General features: G+C 48.4%; 1 protein-coding gene across 1 annotated transcript; it reads right to left on the reverse strand.

The window, feature by feature from the left end:
- Positions 1-4,206: 4,206 nt before the first annotated feature.
- WNT8B (Wnt family member 8B) lies at positions 4,207-14,984 on the reverse strand. Its single transcript, XM_090145135.1, has 6 exons — positions 14,870-14,984; positions 8,481-8,514; positions 7,402-7,585; positions 6,796-6,921; positions 5,193-5,335; positions 4,207-4,764 (listed from the first exon to the last, which is right to left on the reverse strand). Exons 1-6 carry the CDS (start codon positions 14,965-14,967, stop codon positions 4,207-4,209), a joined length of 1,143 nt encoding a protein of 380 aa, XP_090001261.1. The 5' UTR covers positions 14,968-14,984.
- Positions 14,985-15,001: the final 17 nt, after the last annotated feature.

Raw genomic sequence — 15,001 nt, forward strand, 5'->3', positions numbered from 1 at the left:
GCTGAACTGTCAATCCTTGCCTTTAGTTAATAACTTTTAAATCTGTTGGCTGATTTCAGGTAATCTTTTAAGGATGTAAGAAGGCTGAAGTGGAACAGCAGTACTGAGATAAAGTGGAGAGAATGCTGTAATCTGTATATATGCTGCTAGGTGGTTAGCTAGTATGCTTGTACAGGCCAGCCATCAGGAGGCAGAAAACCGAAACATTCAGGGCTGTATTACACAGCTTGTGGCTGGAGGGCTTGTAAGTAGTAAAAGTTGAAAAAGATTGGATGGGAAAAATTTGAAGATCCATTGCGGGGAAGGGAGCAGAGCTTATGAGGCTCTTAGGGTATTAGAGTGACGGTACATGCATTCAGGGAAAAACAGCCTTTGTTATTTCTGCTCCCAGTGTCAGGGACACTTGCAGAGGTGCAGCAGCCAAGTGGGAGCAGTTAGCAGCCAGTGTTGCCTCCCAGCTCTCCCCTGTCAGAGGGGTGCAGGCTGATGATTAAGGACTGCACTTACGTTGTGACCCCTCTCTTGCTGAACAAGCAAGCAGGTAGCCAGTGACATCCATTTGCTTAGTGAGTATACAAGGAATGTTCTTAGGCATTTTGCGGTAATTTAACAAACCTGGTAGTTGGTAGACTCTGCCAGTCTGGACTTTACTGTAGCACCTGTGCAGCCCAGCCCTTTTGCTTCTTGTGGGGCTGCCTGTAACACTAAGAAGTAAGGATTTTTTTTTTCCGTGTGTTTCTTGGATGCATTGGACTTCAGTTTCCTCCTGCATGCACTGCTCCTGCTGCTCATGGGTTCATGCAGAGGCCGGCTCTTTATCCTTCCTTTGCTGTGAGTCCTTTCTTGTCCCCTCTGTCCCACTGTTGCTCGGTTCTCCTTCAGGTGAGCTCCATCTCTAAAATTTGTTAGGGAAACCAGGCAGCGAGGTGACCAGAGGGGAGGCTGGTGGGAGACCTCCATCTCTGTGGCCCTGGGGCTTTCTGTTGCCTCACAGGTGCTACTGGAAAGCACTGTTTCAGTTGCAACACTATGGCAGGTACCACTGTGCAGCCATGCTTTCCCCCATGCGTACACATGCTGCCGCAGCATCCCTGTGCGGCCCAGCATGGAAAAAACGATTTCTGTTGGGTGATGAGAAGGTCTTGGGGTTGACAAAGAATGGGGAGGCAGGAGGAAGGGATCCCCGGGCATGGAGAACAGGACTCTAATCCTGTTGCAGATAACATCATGTCTGCGGGCTAGGTTTGTGTGTGTTTGGGGGAGCTGCAGGGGCAGAGATTGTTAGGCAGTATTTGTTTGTAAAGCCACTTGCTCTGAAGATAATGCTTGCACTAACTTCTATTGAGGGAGCAGTGTGAGTCCCTACAAAGTCCTTTCCCAAAGTGTCTTTGAAGCCAAGAACCCATTGAAAGGAAGAAAGGCCAAGAGAGGGGATTAGTTTGTTCAGCAGCTGTGAATTTCAGTGGGAGGCTGATGAACTCCAAAGTCTTTGTTGGGATTTTTTTTGTATGGAGCCCTGCTGGAGGGAGAGACCCACACGGGGGCCGCGGCCTTAGACAAGAAGGAATCTGAAGCGGCAGGGAGCTGTAAGCGGGCCACAAGGACTTTTCCCAAACACTTTTCGGAAAAGGTGTTGTGAAGAGAGCGGAGGGGGATTAGCATGTGAAATGACACTTTCCATTGACTCCGCAGAGGGGAGGGGAAAAGGGCCGGCTGGCTGATTTATTAGCATTTTGTTCCCTTTTCTGTTCTGCTCCCCGGCAGCCCCCCTCCTCCTGGAGACCTCTAAAGAGGTTTGGATTGGAAAAGGGAGCGGGGGGTGCCTGTTTGTGTGTCATCTGGGCGAAGGTGACCACCTGGGAAGCTGAATGTAAATATTTCTCCTCTGAGGAATGCGCCTTCATTAAACCGAAATGAATACATGGAAGCATCCAATCCCACCGCACAATGGCCGCAGTGCCTTTACTGCTCAGGGCTGCTCTCGCTGGGGAGGGGGACCTCTGCGGGCCCCGACCCGCTGCTGAGGTCAGCACATTTTGCAGCTGCGCCGTCGCCATTTTGTCCTGCAGGAAGCGATGCGTGCTGGTGGGGCCCTGCTTGCAGCGCTCCCTGTGTGCTCCTCGCTCCAGGAATGTGGGGATGGGGGCCGTTCCCGCATCACTGTGTCCAGTGGGTGCATCCCAGCCTAGTCCTCAGCCTGCATGGGGCACAGTGACAGTGGGGGCACAGAGAGCAAGGAGTGGAAGCTCTGCCCTGTGCCTTGCAGCTGTCCCTGGGCCGGCTCTGTCAGGCAGGAAGCCCTCTGTGGCTCTTTGCCCTCCTGCCTCAGGATGCAGCCCCAGCACAGGGAAGCAGAGGACAGGGCGGTGGGCCACATGTTAACAGGAACCTTCGTGCACGCAGCTGGGGTTGTGTGTGGAGCAGGAGTGTTTCAACTTTCCCTGAGAACGGGTTGAGATGGTTTCTTGAAATTTGCCAGATTCGTATGTGCTGTGGAGTCTCTTTCTCTGGTGAGACCTCAGGTTGCCCTGGGTCTGAACGCCCATCCCCAACAACATAGCCCAGAGATGAAGGGGATAGTCGATAACTTAGATTCATACAGACTGCTGAGTGTCTTCCATGTGTCTGAAATGGGCAACTGGGCCCCTCTGCCTCCTTCCCGCCCCCTTTTCCTCTAGGCTCGGCTATGTTCCAGGAGAGAGCAGGCCCTCTCTTATGGTGGTAGGGGCTGAGGTGGGGGAACTGATCAGCTCTTTTTGTGCTGAACAGATGAGCAAGTGGCTCAGTTATAGTCTCCAGAGCTGTAGCTGCACGTATCCACACATGGAATTGGACGGACAAAACACACAGCTAATCAGACACAACAGAATTTTGCAAGCACTTGGCTACTGATTTATTGCATTGGCTATTCCTTTACAAATATTAGCTACAAGACAGGTCTAATGGCCAGTCACTTAACTCTGCTGGCTTCTCATATGTCTAGAGATACTTCAAACAGCAAAGTAGAATATAAATTTACAGCCCCAAGGAGATCACTGAGGGTGCAGTGAGCTTCCCTTGTGTCTGCAGTTGATAGCCTCCTCCCTCCCTGCCTCAGCCACGGCAAGGGAAGAGAGATGCATCAACTAAGTCTTCCTGCTGCTTGCTTAGCCTATAGAATATATACAGTAAGTTGTAGAGGAAAAACTGTTATGTATACATCACAGTAACTGTGCAATAAATTAAACTTCAAAGTGCTTCACTTTCCTATTTACAACACCATTAAATAGTAACTGACTTTTTCTCAGAGTAGGAGGAAGTATATGGTTGGTTAGCTGACAGGTGTGCTCAGCAAGTACACCATGAGGGGAATGGGCTCAGCTGCGAGTTCCTCTCTGCGAGAGACTGGGGAGGGAAGGTGGACTGTACAAGTGTGAGTGTTGGTATGCCATCAGTCGAGGTCACTGGGGTGAGAAGAGGAGGCAGGACTGAAGGCTTAGAAGATTCAAAATAAGCATGTAAAAAAAGCAAGTGACGTGATCCCTTCCTAGTATATATATTTAATGAGCTGGAATCTTGCTGCACTGAAGAGCTCAATTAAGCTGTAACAGATGGGAGACGATGCCCAGGTAGCTGGCTCACTGCAGGAAGCAGTTGCATACATCTTCCTCATAGCGCAGGGTTTAATAAAAGACAGCACTATTTTTCTTAGAGGGATTCAATTTTTTTTATGGCATGAGAAGCCTCTTTTTAGGGACTGCCACCCTGAGTGGTCTGGTGATGCCATTAAGCTGCCTTGTGCTTTCCTAAGCGTTGATCTTACTTGCTGAAAGGACTGGAGCAGTGTGAACTGTACTTGTCTGGGGAGCAGGCAAGCTGAAAAGAGCAGGAGCTACAGAGGGCAGCTGCTTTTTCAGCTGTAAAACTATAGTCACTGGATAGAGTGACCCTGGGCTGGAGGGACCAAATCTCACCTGGTTATGCTAACGCTTAAGTGCCTTCCCAGAAGTCCTCAGCCACTGCACTACCAGGAAGTGCACTGCATGGCTGAGGGATTGCAGAAGCTCTTCTGCCTTGTCCAAGCCCCACAGTGAGGTGATGTTGGGTGAAGGGGCCTCGCTTGGAAATTAGATAAAACTAACCCAGAAGGAAATGGTGCCAGGGGAGGTAGGAAGTGGAAGAAGAAGAGAGGAGGGGCAGACAGGACCACGGGGGAGCAGGAGGCAGTTAGAGCTTCCTCTTGAGCTTGCGGCTGGCCCCGCCACCCCCGCTCCGCTCCCGCTTCTCTTTGCGGACACAGAAGTATTTGGTGACCCGTTTGCGGCACTGCTCGCACCTCACAGCGCAGCACCAGTGGAACTTGCAGTTGCAGCTGGACACCATCTCGGCCCGTCTCTCCTCCACGGCCAGCCCACAGTCCCCACACAGCCGCCGGCAGCTCCGCTTCTCCCACTTGCTGAGTGCCTTGCCTCTCTTCAGACACTCCCGGCCCTCTGTGCCCAGCAGCCCCAGCGTCTTGTTCTCCAGGCAGTAGTCAGGAGAGTCTTCTAAATGGACCAGCTCCTTCTTGGAGATGGAGCTGAAGGTCTCAGCAATGGCCCCCCGGCTGGCAGCGCTGTTCCCCACCCCCTGCAGCAGGTCCACCTTCAAGGCCTTGTGGTACCTCTCCTTGAGGTAAGTGCCCACCTCGCGGAACTCGGGCAGCTGCAGCCAGCAGGTCTGTGTGGTACAACTTCCTGACACGCCATGGCATTTGCAAGTCCGCTTCATGGTCCCTTTGACAGCCTGTGAGATGAGGAAAGAGAGGGGATGTAGGAAGAAGCCCAGAGGGGTCACAAGGGTCATTTCTGTGATGCAGCTTATGGATAAGTCTGGTTTATAATTGTGGAGGGGCCTGCTGTGGCCCCTCCTTGTACAATAGACCTGCCCAGGGGGGGTTGGTTGAAGGTCTACATTGGTTTCTCCAAGGTGTTCTACTTCTTGAAGAGGGAGAAAGAGGGCAGCAGGAAGGAGTTAGCAGGGTAAGCACGGAAGGTTTGCTATATTAGGACAAACGCTACCAGTATTGCTACCTTGCTCCCCCTCTCCTCAGCAAAATAATTGCTTCTACTCTGCACATGCTCTTAGCCAGGGCAAGTAGTGAGACTCCATAGTGAATGGCCAGAACACATCAAATATGTGCTTCCAGGTCTGGAAGGAGGAAGGGGGCTCACCTTTCTTCCTGCCTCATTGTTGTGCAGGTTCATAGCAGCTCTGGCATCTTGTCCAGTCTCCAGGGCATCCACAAACTGCTTGGAGATGGCTTCCCCAAAGCCCACGTTATCGCTGCAGCCTCCCCACAGCCAGCCTTGCCCTCCTAGGAAACGAGATAAGAGGTGTGCTGCTAGGGACCGAGCTCCTCTCTGTGCTGTGGCCCCCAAGGAGGGAAAGGGTGATTGCCAGCAGTGATGGAAGAAATGGAGGCTGGGGGACAAAGCCAGCCCTTTGCCTAGTGGTATTTCCAGATTCCCTCCCCTTGGGCTTGTGCCATTTCTACTCAGGCTTAGGCAATAAGTGGTCCATGTGTGCATAGAATCAGAGAAGAATCCTTAGAGCTGGAATGGATGCCCTAAGCGCATATCCTGATTAGTGAGAACAGAGTCCCCTCCACCAGAAAAACTGCCCAGCCCTGGTACACCTATGTGAAGGAGGCCCTACACATACACAAAATCCCAGGCTGATGTTGGGCATCTCAGAAGACTCTGATTTTCCAATTATCATAAAGGAACAAGGGAGTCAGCACAGATTGGGAAACTATACAGGAAATTGTGGAAAGTATTTTTTCTAACCTAGTGTAGGCTTGATAATTTAGCACAGCTGCCTGGAAACACATCATGCTGTTTCTTTTTTCCTAGAGAAAAATACCAAATGCTCTGGGAAGAATTGAAATCTGAAATATTCTGACCCTTGTGTGCCTTGGTGGTGCATCATGGGCACTGTGGTTTAATTGGTCTTGTGCCTTTTGTCCCTGCAAGGCCATGCCATTGCCTTGGTTCTTTCTTGCAGGGAAAGGCAGCGGTGCTTCTGATGGGAAGGTGGGTGATTGCAGTGGATACCAAAGGGAGAATAGAAATGCGTACCCAGTGCGGCTACAGCAGCTTAGAGTCAGCACAGTGATATTCGGAATTGAACCATGATGTTTTGGACACACATAAGTTTCCTTTGCCTGTCAAGGCTTTAAGTTCACACTGGAAAATTTTCATGAAAAACAAATATGAGGAAAGAAATTGTAGCATGACTAGCTCAAATAAAATTTGGTGTTTCCTAAAGTCTTGGTCTGAGAGATGGTCCATCCCAGGCCTCAGACACCTACAAAGCAGTGGCTGTTGTAAAAACTGTTAGCCAATAAGCAAATTACACAATACTGGGCGCTCCAGCGGAATTTGTGACAAATTGACACCTACAGCCTGCCAAGTACAGCTGAGTAAGGAGAGGCTTTTAAAAGATTTTAATAAATTGAAATTTGAATTTTTCCTTCCAAAACGCCCACACTTCACTATTGCATGAGCTCTGAGGGGAGAGTCAAAGTGGTGAAGCCCTGGAATTCCCCACCAAGGCTGTCCAGTGGCTGCAGGGATGGGATGAGATGAATGCTGGGCGCTGCCACAGCAGTTCTCATAACTGTGCTTTTGTGTGCCCAACATACTGATGAATACTCAAAAAGTCTATAGATGCCATCCTGCTTTTCCTAACAGTAATCCTGGTGGAATAATGGAGGAGAGCTTCCTTCAGCAGTCCAGGGTTTGAATAGTGGGAGAACCGCTTGTCTCTCCTTACCAAGCTGCCCATTGCGGGAGTCATCACAGCCACAGTTGTCAAAATCCCCCAGGCTGCAGTTCCGAGTCAGTGTGTACATGACACCTGCAGAGCTGATGGCATGGACAAAGGCAGTTTCTCGGTTTGCTGTCGAGCAGAAACACAAGGAGAGCAAACATGTTAAAGATTTCATGGCAAGACTGGTGTTAAGAATGGCTCCTACCATGCATGAGACTGAGTTAGATGATGTTTGCAATGAGCAGGGTTGTGTTGGGTGGAAAAGAGGTCCTACAGGTCAGATGAGCTTAGTTTTGGCTTGAACTGCATGAAAATGGAAGTTCCCAGATTTGATCCAGACCAATCAGTGCCATTTCTAAGGGTGAGGATGAGTTTTGCACCTGGCTATCATGCTCACCAGTGGTTATACAGCACAGATGCACAAATGTCCCCACATCTCACTGATACATACCAGGGAGGAAGAAGCCCTCTCCAAGGGTCAAAGGTCTTCCCCACATCCCCTTCTAGCCTTGCCTTCTGCCAGGCCACAGCCCAGCCTGCCCCAGAAGAGGAACAGCCCAGGTAGAAAGGAGGCACTTGGGAAGAGAGGAAGGGCTGCTGGGCTCTAACCTGCAGCAAGTGGGTCCCGGTAGTGGTATCCAATGCTTTCCTTACCGCTGCGCAGCCCGCCATGGCTGGAGAGCTGCAGTGCCCGCTCGGGGCAGTTCCAGCGATCCCAGGCAAACTGGAATTTGCACTCCTCAATGCCACTCTGTGCCCCAGCAGCCACACTGCTGGAGTAGATAAGATAGGCCTAGGAGAAAGCAAAGCAGTGGATCAAGATGGGGATAGCATCAGCCTGGCACTGAGGGTCCTGCTGTCTTTGAATCTAGGTGTGCTGAGAAGCGTGGCCCCAGTCTTGCCAGAAGTCTGGCAGTCAGCTGCAAAAGGACTCACGTACCATCTATAGAGACAAGATGTGCACAGCTGAGGGGGCTGCCTGAGCTTAGCTCTGTGAGGTCTACTGGTTGCCAAAAGCAGCAGGAAGTGCATTTTCTGCTGTGCTGCCTCAGAGGCTGAGCCTCCTGGAGGGAGAAGGCCAAGTGGAGCTGTGGGCTGCTAGCCATGTGAGGAGCTGTGTGTTAGCCAGCCCTGCAGTGAGGGAACCCCTCGTCTCTACAGTGTAAGAGGATTTGTTTTTTGAAGATGTTTTTTTCAAGACAAACAAAAATATGAGGTGAATTTTGCAGCCGGTCCTACTTAGGAAATAAAGGCTCTGAAAAAGGGGTGCAAGGAGGAGAGGAATCAAAACCACTGAATGAAGCCCTGGCAGTTCTAGCTGTGCTCCTTGGGAAAGTGTGTTCTGCAGGGCCTGCAGCAAATGCTCCTCCAGCTGGATGAACATGGGTCCTAATGCTGAGCTGGTCAGCAGGAAGCAATGGATGACAGGTGAGATTGGCAGTTGGGGTCAGTAGACACATTTCCACAATCTGACCCAATCAGTTTAGAAGAGTCCCAGGCCCCTTTGCTGAGGGCTGCAGCAGCCTGCAGAGCTCTCAGGAGGACATCCCTGGCCCTCCCCTGCCTTGTTGCTGTGTGCATGGCGTTGAGGGGAGCTCTGGCCAAAGCTGGTTGGAGAGGAGTGGGAAGGAGGAGCCCCCCTTCCCTCCCCTGGGATCAAGGACAGAGATCAAAGAGATTTCTCTTACCTTGGGGCCCGTCATCAGGAAATTATTCACTGACCTGGAAGACAGAGACAGTGTCAGCAGGGAGGGGGTGATGGTGGAGGGGCCTGGGGAATGCTTGGCATCCCAGGGCTCTCCTATCACCCTGCCTGGCTCCTGGCTGCAGGCACCTCTGGTCCCTCAGCACCTTCCCCTGCCCATACCTATTGGGGTCCTGTCTGCCTGCCCTGCCCCAAGGCCCCCTGTTCCCCATGGCTGTGCTCTCCGTCTTCTCCTCAGCTGTTCCTAGCACCCCTTCATCCATCCCATTTCCCTCACTCATTGCTCCTTCCTTTTGCTCTTCTCATAGCTACTAGTTACAACGATTCCCCCATCTTCTCTGCTCCCCCAGATTTGCTTTTTACTAAACCCATCTGCTGCTCAGCTGACTCAGGGTAGTATTGCCCCCAGCCCCAAGAGATGGGCCATGTCCCTTAGAGAGGAGGATGTCGTACCACAGCTTTGGTCATGGTGCATGTCTCAGTGACATCCACCTGCCTTGTGGTTCCTTGTTTTCCTGTAACACCAGATCTGGCTGACCACACTCTCTTCTTGCTGTGCCAAAGTGAAATTTTCTAATGTTTTCCAAGTGAAATATGAAGAAGTTAGATGAAATGTTTCCAAAGGTGCCTGTTTGCATTCTTGCTAAAAGGAAATAATTTTTCTTCTGAGAATGTGCTAGTCCTGTTTTAGTACCCAGAGCCTTCAGCTCTGCAAGTTTCATTATTTCCTCTACTCTGTAGATCAGCAACTTCTATTTCTTGTACAGAAGAGGAAAAACTTCAAAATGCGGGCCCTCTTTCTAAATATACATGAAAGCAAATGAAAGGAACTCTCATTTATTTTTGAATCACGAGATTTTTGCTTGCTGTGTCATGACAACGTCTTTAACTCACTCCTTGCACTTGGCAGTGGGAGGGGAGGAAAAAGCAAATCTCTTCTCATTGCTCCCACCTGGGAGCTCCATGACCAGAAGACCCTGCCATCCCTACTGAGATCTGCCATCTGTGGATGACTGAGCTCAGCTTCTGCCTTCGTTTGGGCAGTGGCTGCCACCTGGGATGGGCGGTGGCCTGACAGTAAGTTGTTCTCACCTGGAAACTAGGAGTGTCCTGTGCATTCTGCTTGGGAGGTACCAGGCCAATTGCACATCAGCACAGGCTGTTTTTGAAAGATGGGTTTCAAAGAGAATCTGTGCTGAATGGTGTTCTGTCTGTGCTATGTTCTATGGTACCTACAGCCTGAGAGCCTGTTGTCCATAGCTTCTCTATCTTTGCTGCCTGGCCATGGGCTTGTCCAGCCACTTGTCCTGGCCAGCTTGTCCAGTCTGGTCACAGGCCAGCATCCAGCTGAGTATTTCTCAACTGGAAAAAATCCCCATGAGCCTTTCCCATTGCTATAGTCTTGAGCTGCAACATCACAACCATAAGCAGGATTGAGCTGCAAGTTAGGGTCACTGAGACCTTTTTCTAGCCAAAGGGCTTATTTCAGTGCAAGTGATCATCAGTTTCAGGACTGCGAGTGGTGCTGTGATTATCACTCGGGATCTAGGGAATGAATTCAGGTTAGCTGTGCTTGGCAGAAAGGACAGAGAGCAAATCCCCACAGTCCCTAGCCAGAAATGAAGCAAGGGGAGGGAGGTTTATCCTACTCATTCCAAATCTCCAGATTTGCAAAATAACCATCATGACTGTTTCTGGTGACCCTGGGGAGTTCCTGTCCCATGGGCACCTGGCAACTCTCTGGGGAGGTGGCTGAGTGCTGTATCCCCGGGGAGGACACTGAGAGTACACACTGCAATGAGTAATAGGGCAAAAGTTAGGGTATTTACTGAGAGAAATGAGGCTCTGCAGCTTCTGCTTAAGGTGATGTTCTGCTCACTTTGCTGGTCATATCCCAGCAGAGGATGCCTTTGCTTCTCAGCCAACGCTGGCCCAGCCTTGGTGCTGGGGCACACTAGGGCTGGCTCCGGCATCCCAGCAGTGCAGACCACAGCAGGCATTACTATCCCATGCCAGGGGACACAGCAGAGCTGTCCCACAGTTCCCTCAGTTAGAACAGCCCTAATGGGGATCTCAGAGGTACACCACAAAAAGGAGGGCTGGCTATTCCAGCTTGTTAAAAACCACAAGAAACCTGGCCTTTGTGATTACTCACAACTGAGGAGTTCAGAGAACTGGTTTCGAAGTTCTTCTTTGGCAAGTCCACCAAGTATCTACTGATACAGCTTATGGTAGGAAAGGCTCTCCTGGGCCTCAGTGGGAGGGAGGGGGCCATGTCCAGGGCACAGTGTGAGAGCAGCACACCCTTCCCCTTTGTTTTGGACCGAGAATTCAGCCCCAGATGTCCTTCAGCCCCACTGGGTGCTTTCACATGGAGCTGGTGGCTGTTTTGCAGAGAAATTTTCCTCTGGGAGCCACTTCTGCATTGTATAACTAATTAAATATTTCCTGGGAACTGGTGAGACGGCATCTGCAGCTGAATGATTGGAGCAACAGTAACCCAAATCACACAGGGGCATGAGCCGGGGCTTTTCAGACTGTGTGAGCTCTGCGGGTCCCCATCCTAGCACAACTGGGTAGCAGCACGAACAAGTTATTTTCCGTCTGGTTTCCCTCCTGCCCTTTGCCTTGTTCTTAAGAGCTTTGCCGTGGAGACCATGCTAACTTAAGTGCTCACAGTGATAATGTGAATCTAAGGCGCTGGTAGCAGCTTTGAGGAAATTCTACTGAAATGGCCTTGTTGGAAAGATCTAGGGAATTACAAGTCATCTTATGTAGCTTTTCTGACCAAAACAACAAATACATCCAATCTGCACTGATTCTCACTTTGTTAATAGAAAATGGTAAATTCATCACGTGCAAGAAGTATTTATTTTAAACTGGCCTCATTTTGGACTGGGAAATGTGAGAAGCTGCAGGAGGGGACAGTAATGCACAATTCAGGGTTAACCAAAAACCAGTCTGCTAGCAGGCGCTGGGTGCCATAACTGCACTGAAGCAATATATCTGTTCCTCCCAGGATAAACCTTCAGCTTCACAAAAAGGCCAAGTTCAGGATACACCAATTCCTGATCTGCAGCTGAGCAAATGGTACGGTAGCAATTTCCCAGCAGGATATTCTCAGTGTTTTTATTAAGTCAGAGAGACAGAAGGCGCTTTCCCGGAGCCCTCCGATCAGCCGGCAGGCATGCTGCTGGGTGGCTTGTAGGGCTTAGAGGAGCAAAGAGTTCATTCAGACCTGTAAGCTTAGCCCCTCCATTTAACTCTTGCAGCTACAAGTGGATTCAAGAGAAGGGACAATGGGGCAGTTTGAATACCTGTTGCAAAATGGGCCACTATATATCTGGAAAGCAGCTGGCAGTTTTCTTATTTATATTGAAATGGAACTGAATGTGGTAATGGAGACAGACTGTGCATTTCATCCCTGTGCCTATGGTCTAGCTAAGAAAAATGTGTCTCTTTCCTGAACACAATCTCTAGTGGGACAGGGAGCAATTAAGCCACTTATTCCACAGAAGTAGCACGATGTTGGAAATGCCACTAGAGCAATTTCTGCAAAGAAAATCACTGTGAAAAAGAACCTCTCTTCATCTTTGTCTCTGCAATGTAATTTTTTTTTTTTTTTTTAACAATTATCTATATCATCAAATGAAGCAGAATGTAATCCAAGGCTCAGTAGCTTGCTGCATCCGCACCCAGCCCACTTCCCACAGCTTCACTGTCACCGCACAGATTTATGAGTTGCTGAAATCACACACCCAACAGGAAACTCCTGAAATGATTCTCTTCTTCTGCACAGCGTACAGCTTCTAGCTACCTGATGCTCTTTCCCTGCACTTTCAGACTGCAGGACAGCATGACATGAGCAGCAGTGGAGCAGAAGCAGACTCGGCAGGCAGGGAGAGCAGTTCTGAGTGCCACAGCTTCCCTGGGCCCATGCAGTGCCCTGGCCATGGTGTGATCCCTTCCACTGCTCTGCTCATCTAGGAAAAGCAGACACAGGGCAAAGCAGGCTTCACTGAGTCAGGTACTAGGAAATTATTTCAAAGCTAATGCATAGCTATAGCAGGGGTTCTCTATTGCATCCTATTGAACCCAACAGCAAACAACTCTGCCAAGCAGCTGTTCCATTATATTTTATACATATCAAATGCTGATAAGCCTCTGACAATTTCTACTCATGCACAACTTTACCCAATAACAGCACCCTGCTCCTCAGTTCTATATCAGGTCTCCCGTTAAGGAACTTAAGATACCCAATCACCCACTCAGACTACTGTGCTGCTGATTCAGTTTTCTCTCTCTGGAGCTGTATTTAGATTATTATCTTACACTTCTGTATTTCACTACAATTTCCCTTTGGATCTGAATTTCATCCTCAAGTTATTAGAAAACCAGTGACATCAGAAACCAGAGACAATCCCACAGATGTAGTAAAAAAAAAAAAAAAAAAAAAAAAATCCAAAAACATTTAGAAACAAGTTTCTAAAATAGAGATTGTTATATTATTCCCATAAGCGAGGAAATTGGGAGGCAACTCGTTAAGGAGGGCTTTACATTTTTTTACTTAATTTTTCTCTGTTTTGTTATATTTATTTATTTTATTTTTAGTTCTTAAATACAACTCTGATACTTTGGCAGTCTACAAGCATGCTGATATGGAAGAATCTAATCCCCACCCAGAGAAGGAAAGCAGCTACATATATAAAAAGCATTTTATTGCTGATCTAAATACCTCCCCCTGCTCTGCTCTCTGTTTTATGATGAAATCACTGGAAAAAAAAATATATATCTATATAGTTGCATTTTAAGCAGCTGGATCAGATAATGATAAACAGCTAAAAATGCAAACAGGATTATTGCATGATTCCCATGAACTTTTTTTTTTTTTTTTTGTCTGTGAGAATTAAGGGACAGGGTCTGAAATATGATAATTTCAAATGAAGTTTGCAGTTTTCCTTTCTCTTGGGAAACTCTGACCTAGGAGATGGACACTATCTTGAGCTATAAACTTTTCCCCGAGATAAAACCTTCTGAAAGGCAAGCGGGGCATTTAAATATCCCATTCCCAGTGAAAATGTCTGAGATTTTTGCATTTAACATCACTTTGGCGCTCTGAAAATCCACACACTTTGAACTTTTTCTAACAAATGTTGATTTATTTTCTCTTTTAATGTATTTTAAGTCCATTTAATTTGAGGAAAGCAAGGGATATATACAGGCAGAAGGCAAAAAATGACATAAATCATGCCCAGCCTCTCTGCATAACAGATATCCTCCTCCCTCAGGAAGGAAAATTTATCTCAAGTTTGCTATTGTATAATATTTTAAATACACAGGGGAGGAGAAGACCTCTGAGAGAACAGAGATTTCACTCCCACCCTAACAGGAATGAGTTCCCATTTAGTCTTGAGTTTCTGTAATTTTGGTTATTCCATCCACAGTAAGAATGCCATAGAACTGCTATGGGAGATGCAGGGAATTTTTGTAATTGAATGGGAAAAGATCCACTGAGCAAATTCCCCAGGGCATCACAGAAGGGGAGAATAAAGTTTGGGTACTCAATAGAAATCACACATGAAAAAAAATATCTACAGAAACAAATCATTTGAGTCCATCTCCACTTGAACATCAGCTAGATACACTAAATGAGGGATGACAGTAGAATTGATGCAAACATAATCTCTTTGTTTTCACCCTATAATAGATTTCTGGTGATAAAGTAAAGCAACTCTGAGGATGAGCAGCAGGGCACTGGGAGTGCAGATTTGTACAGATTGCTCTGCTGAGACCCAGCTGGTTGGAAACCAAACTGTAGCAAAAGCTTCTCCCCAGCAAACCATAATACATGAATTTCAGACGTATGTAATCCTGACCCCGTGCCTGCCGGGGAGTCGGGTCTCCGGCTGCTCTCATGGAGTGATGCTCACACACATCGAGCTTATCCCTGCTGTCTCTGAGCTCTTAATCAGGGACTGTCCTCTCCTGGGAGAATGAGAGAAGCCCCATTTGATTTGATTAAGACAAGACTCACACAGACAGCGAGCCTTCGGAAAAGCAAAAATCCCTGCCTGTCCCAATGGGTACCTTCCCAAGGGGTAGGTCTTCTACATCTGCTCTAGGGGCATCTGCTGTAATTTACCCGAGATTAGGATTTGTCCCATAGAAGGGGGAATAAGGGGAAATCTCTGCTTAGATTGAGCCTTTTTGCCCAATGGTTCTCTTGGAACTTAGCTAAGTGTCTGGTCCCACAGGAGACCAGAATTGAGCTAATGGAAAGAGGAATATTTAGGAAGGTGAGGAGGAATATCCTTAGGGTCTCCAGGAAGGGCACCTGCCTGCCACACAGACTGGGGTGCTCCCAATACTCACCAGGCACAGCAGGGCTGGAAGAAGGGAGTGAGAAGGAAGATGCCCAGATAAGGGTCCATGTGAAACATAAAATCCAAATAAAGAGGGAGAAAGGACATCCTAAAAAAAAACAAAAAAAAAAAACCAAAAAAC

Source organism: Phasianus colchicus, chromosome 8, assembly GCF_987193195.1.
Source record: "Phasianus colchicus chromosome 8, bPhaCol1.hap1.1, whole genome shotgun sequence".
NCBI lineage: Eukaryota > Metazoa > Chordata > Aves > Galliformes > Phasianidae > Phasianus > Phasianus colchicus.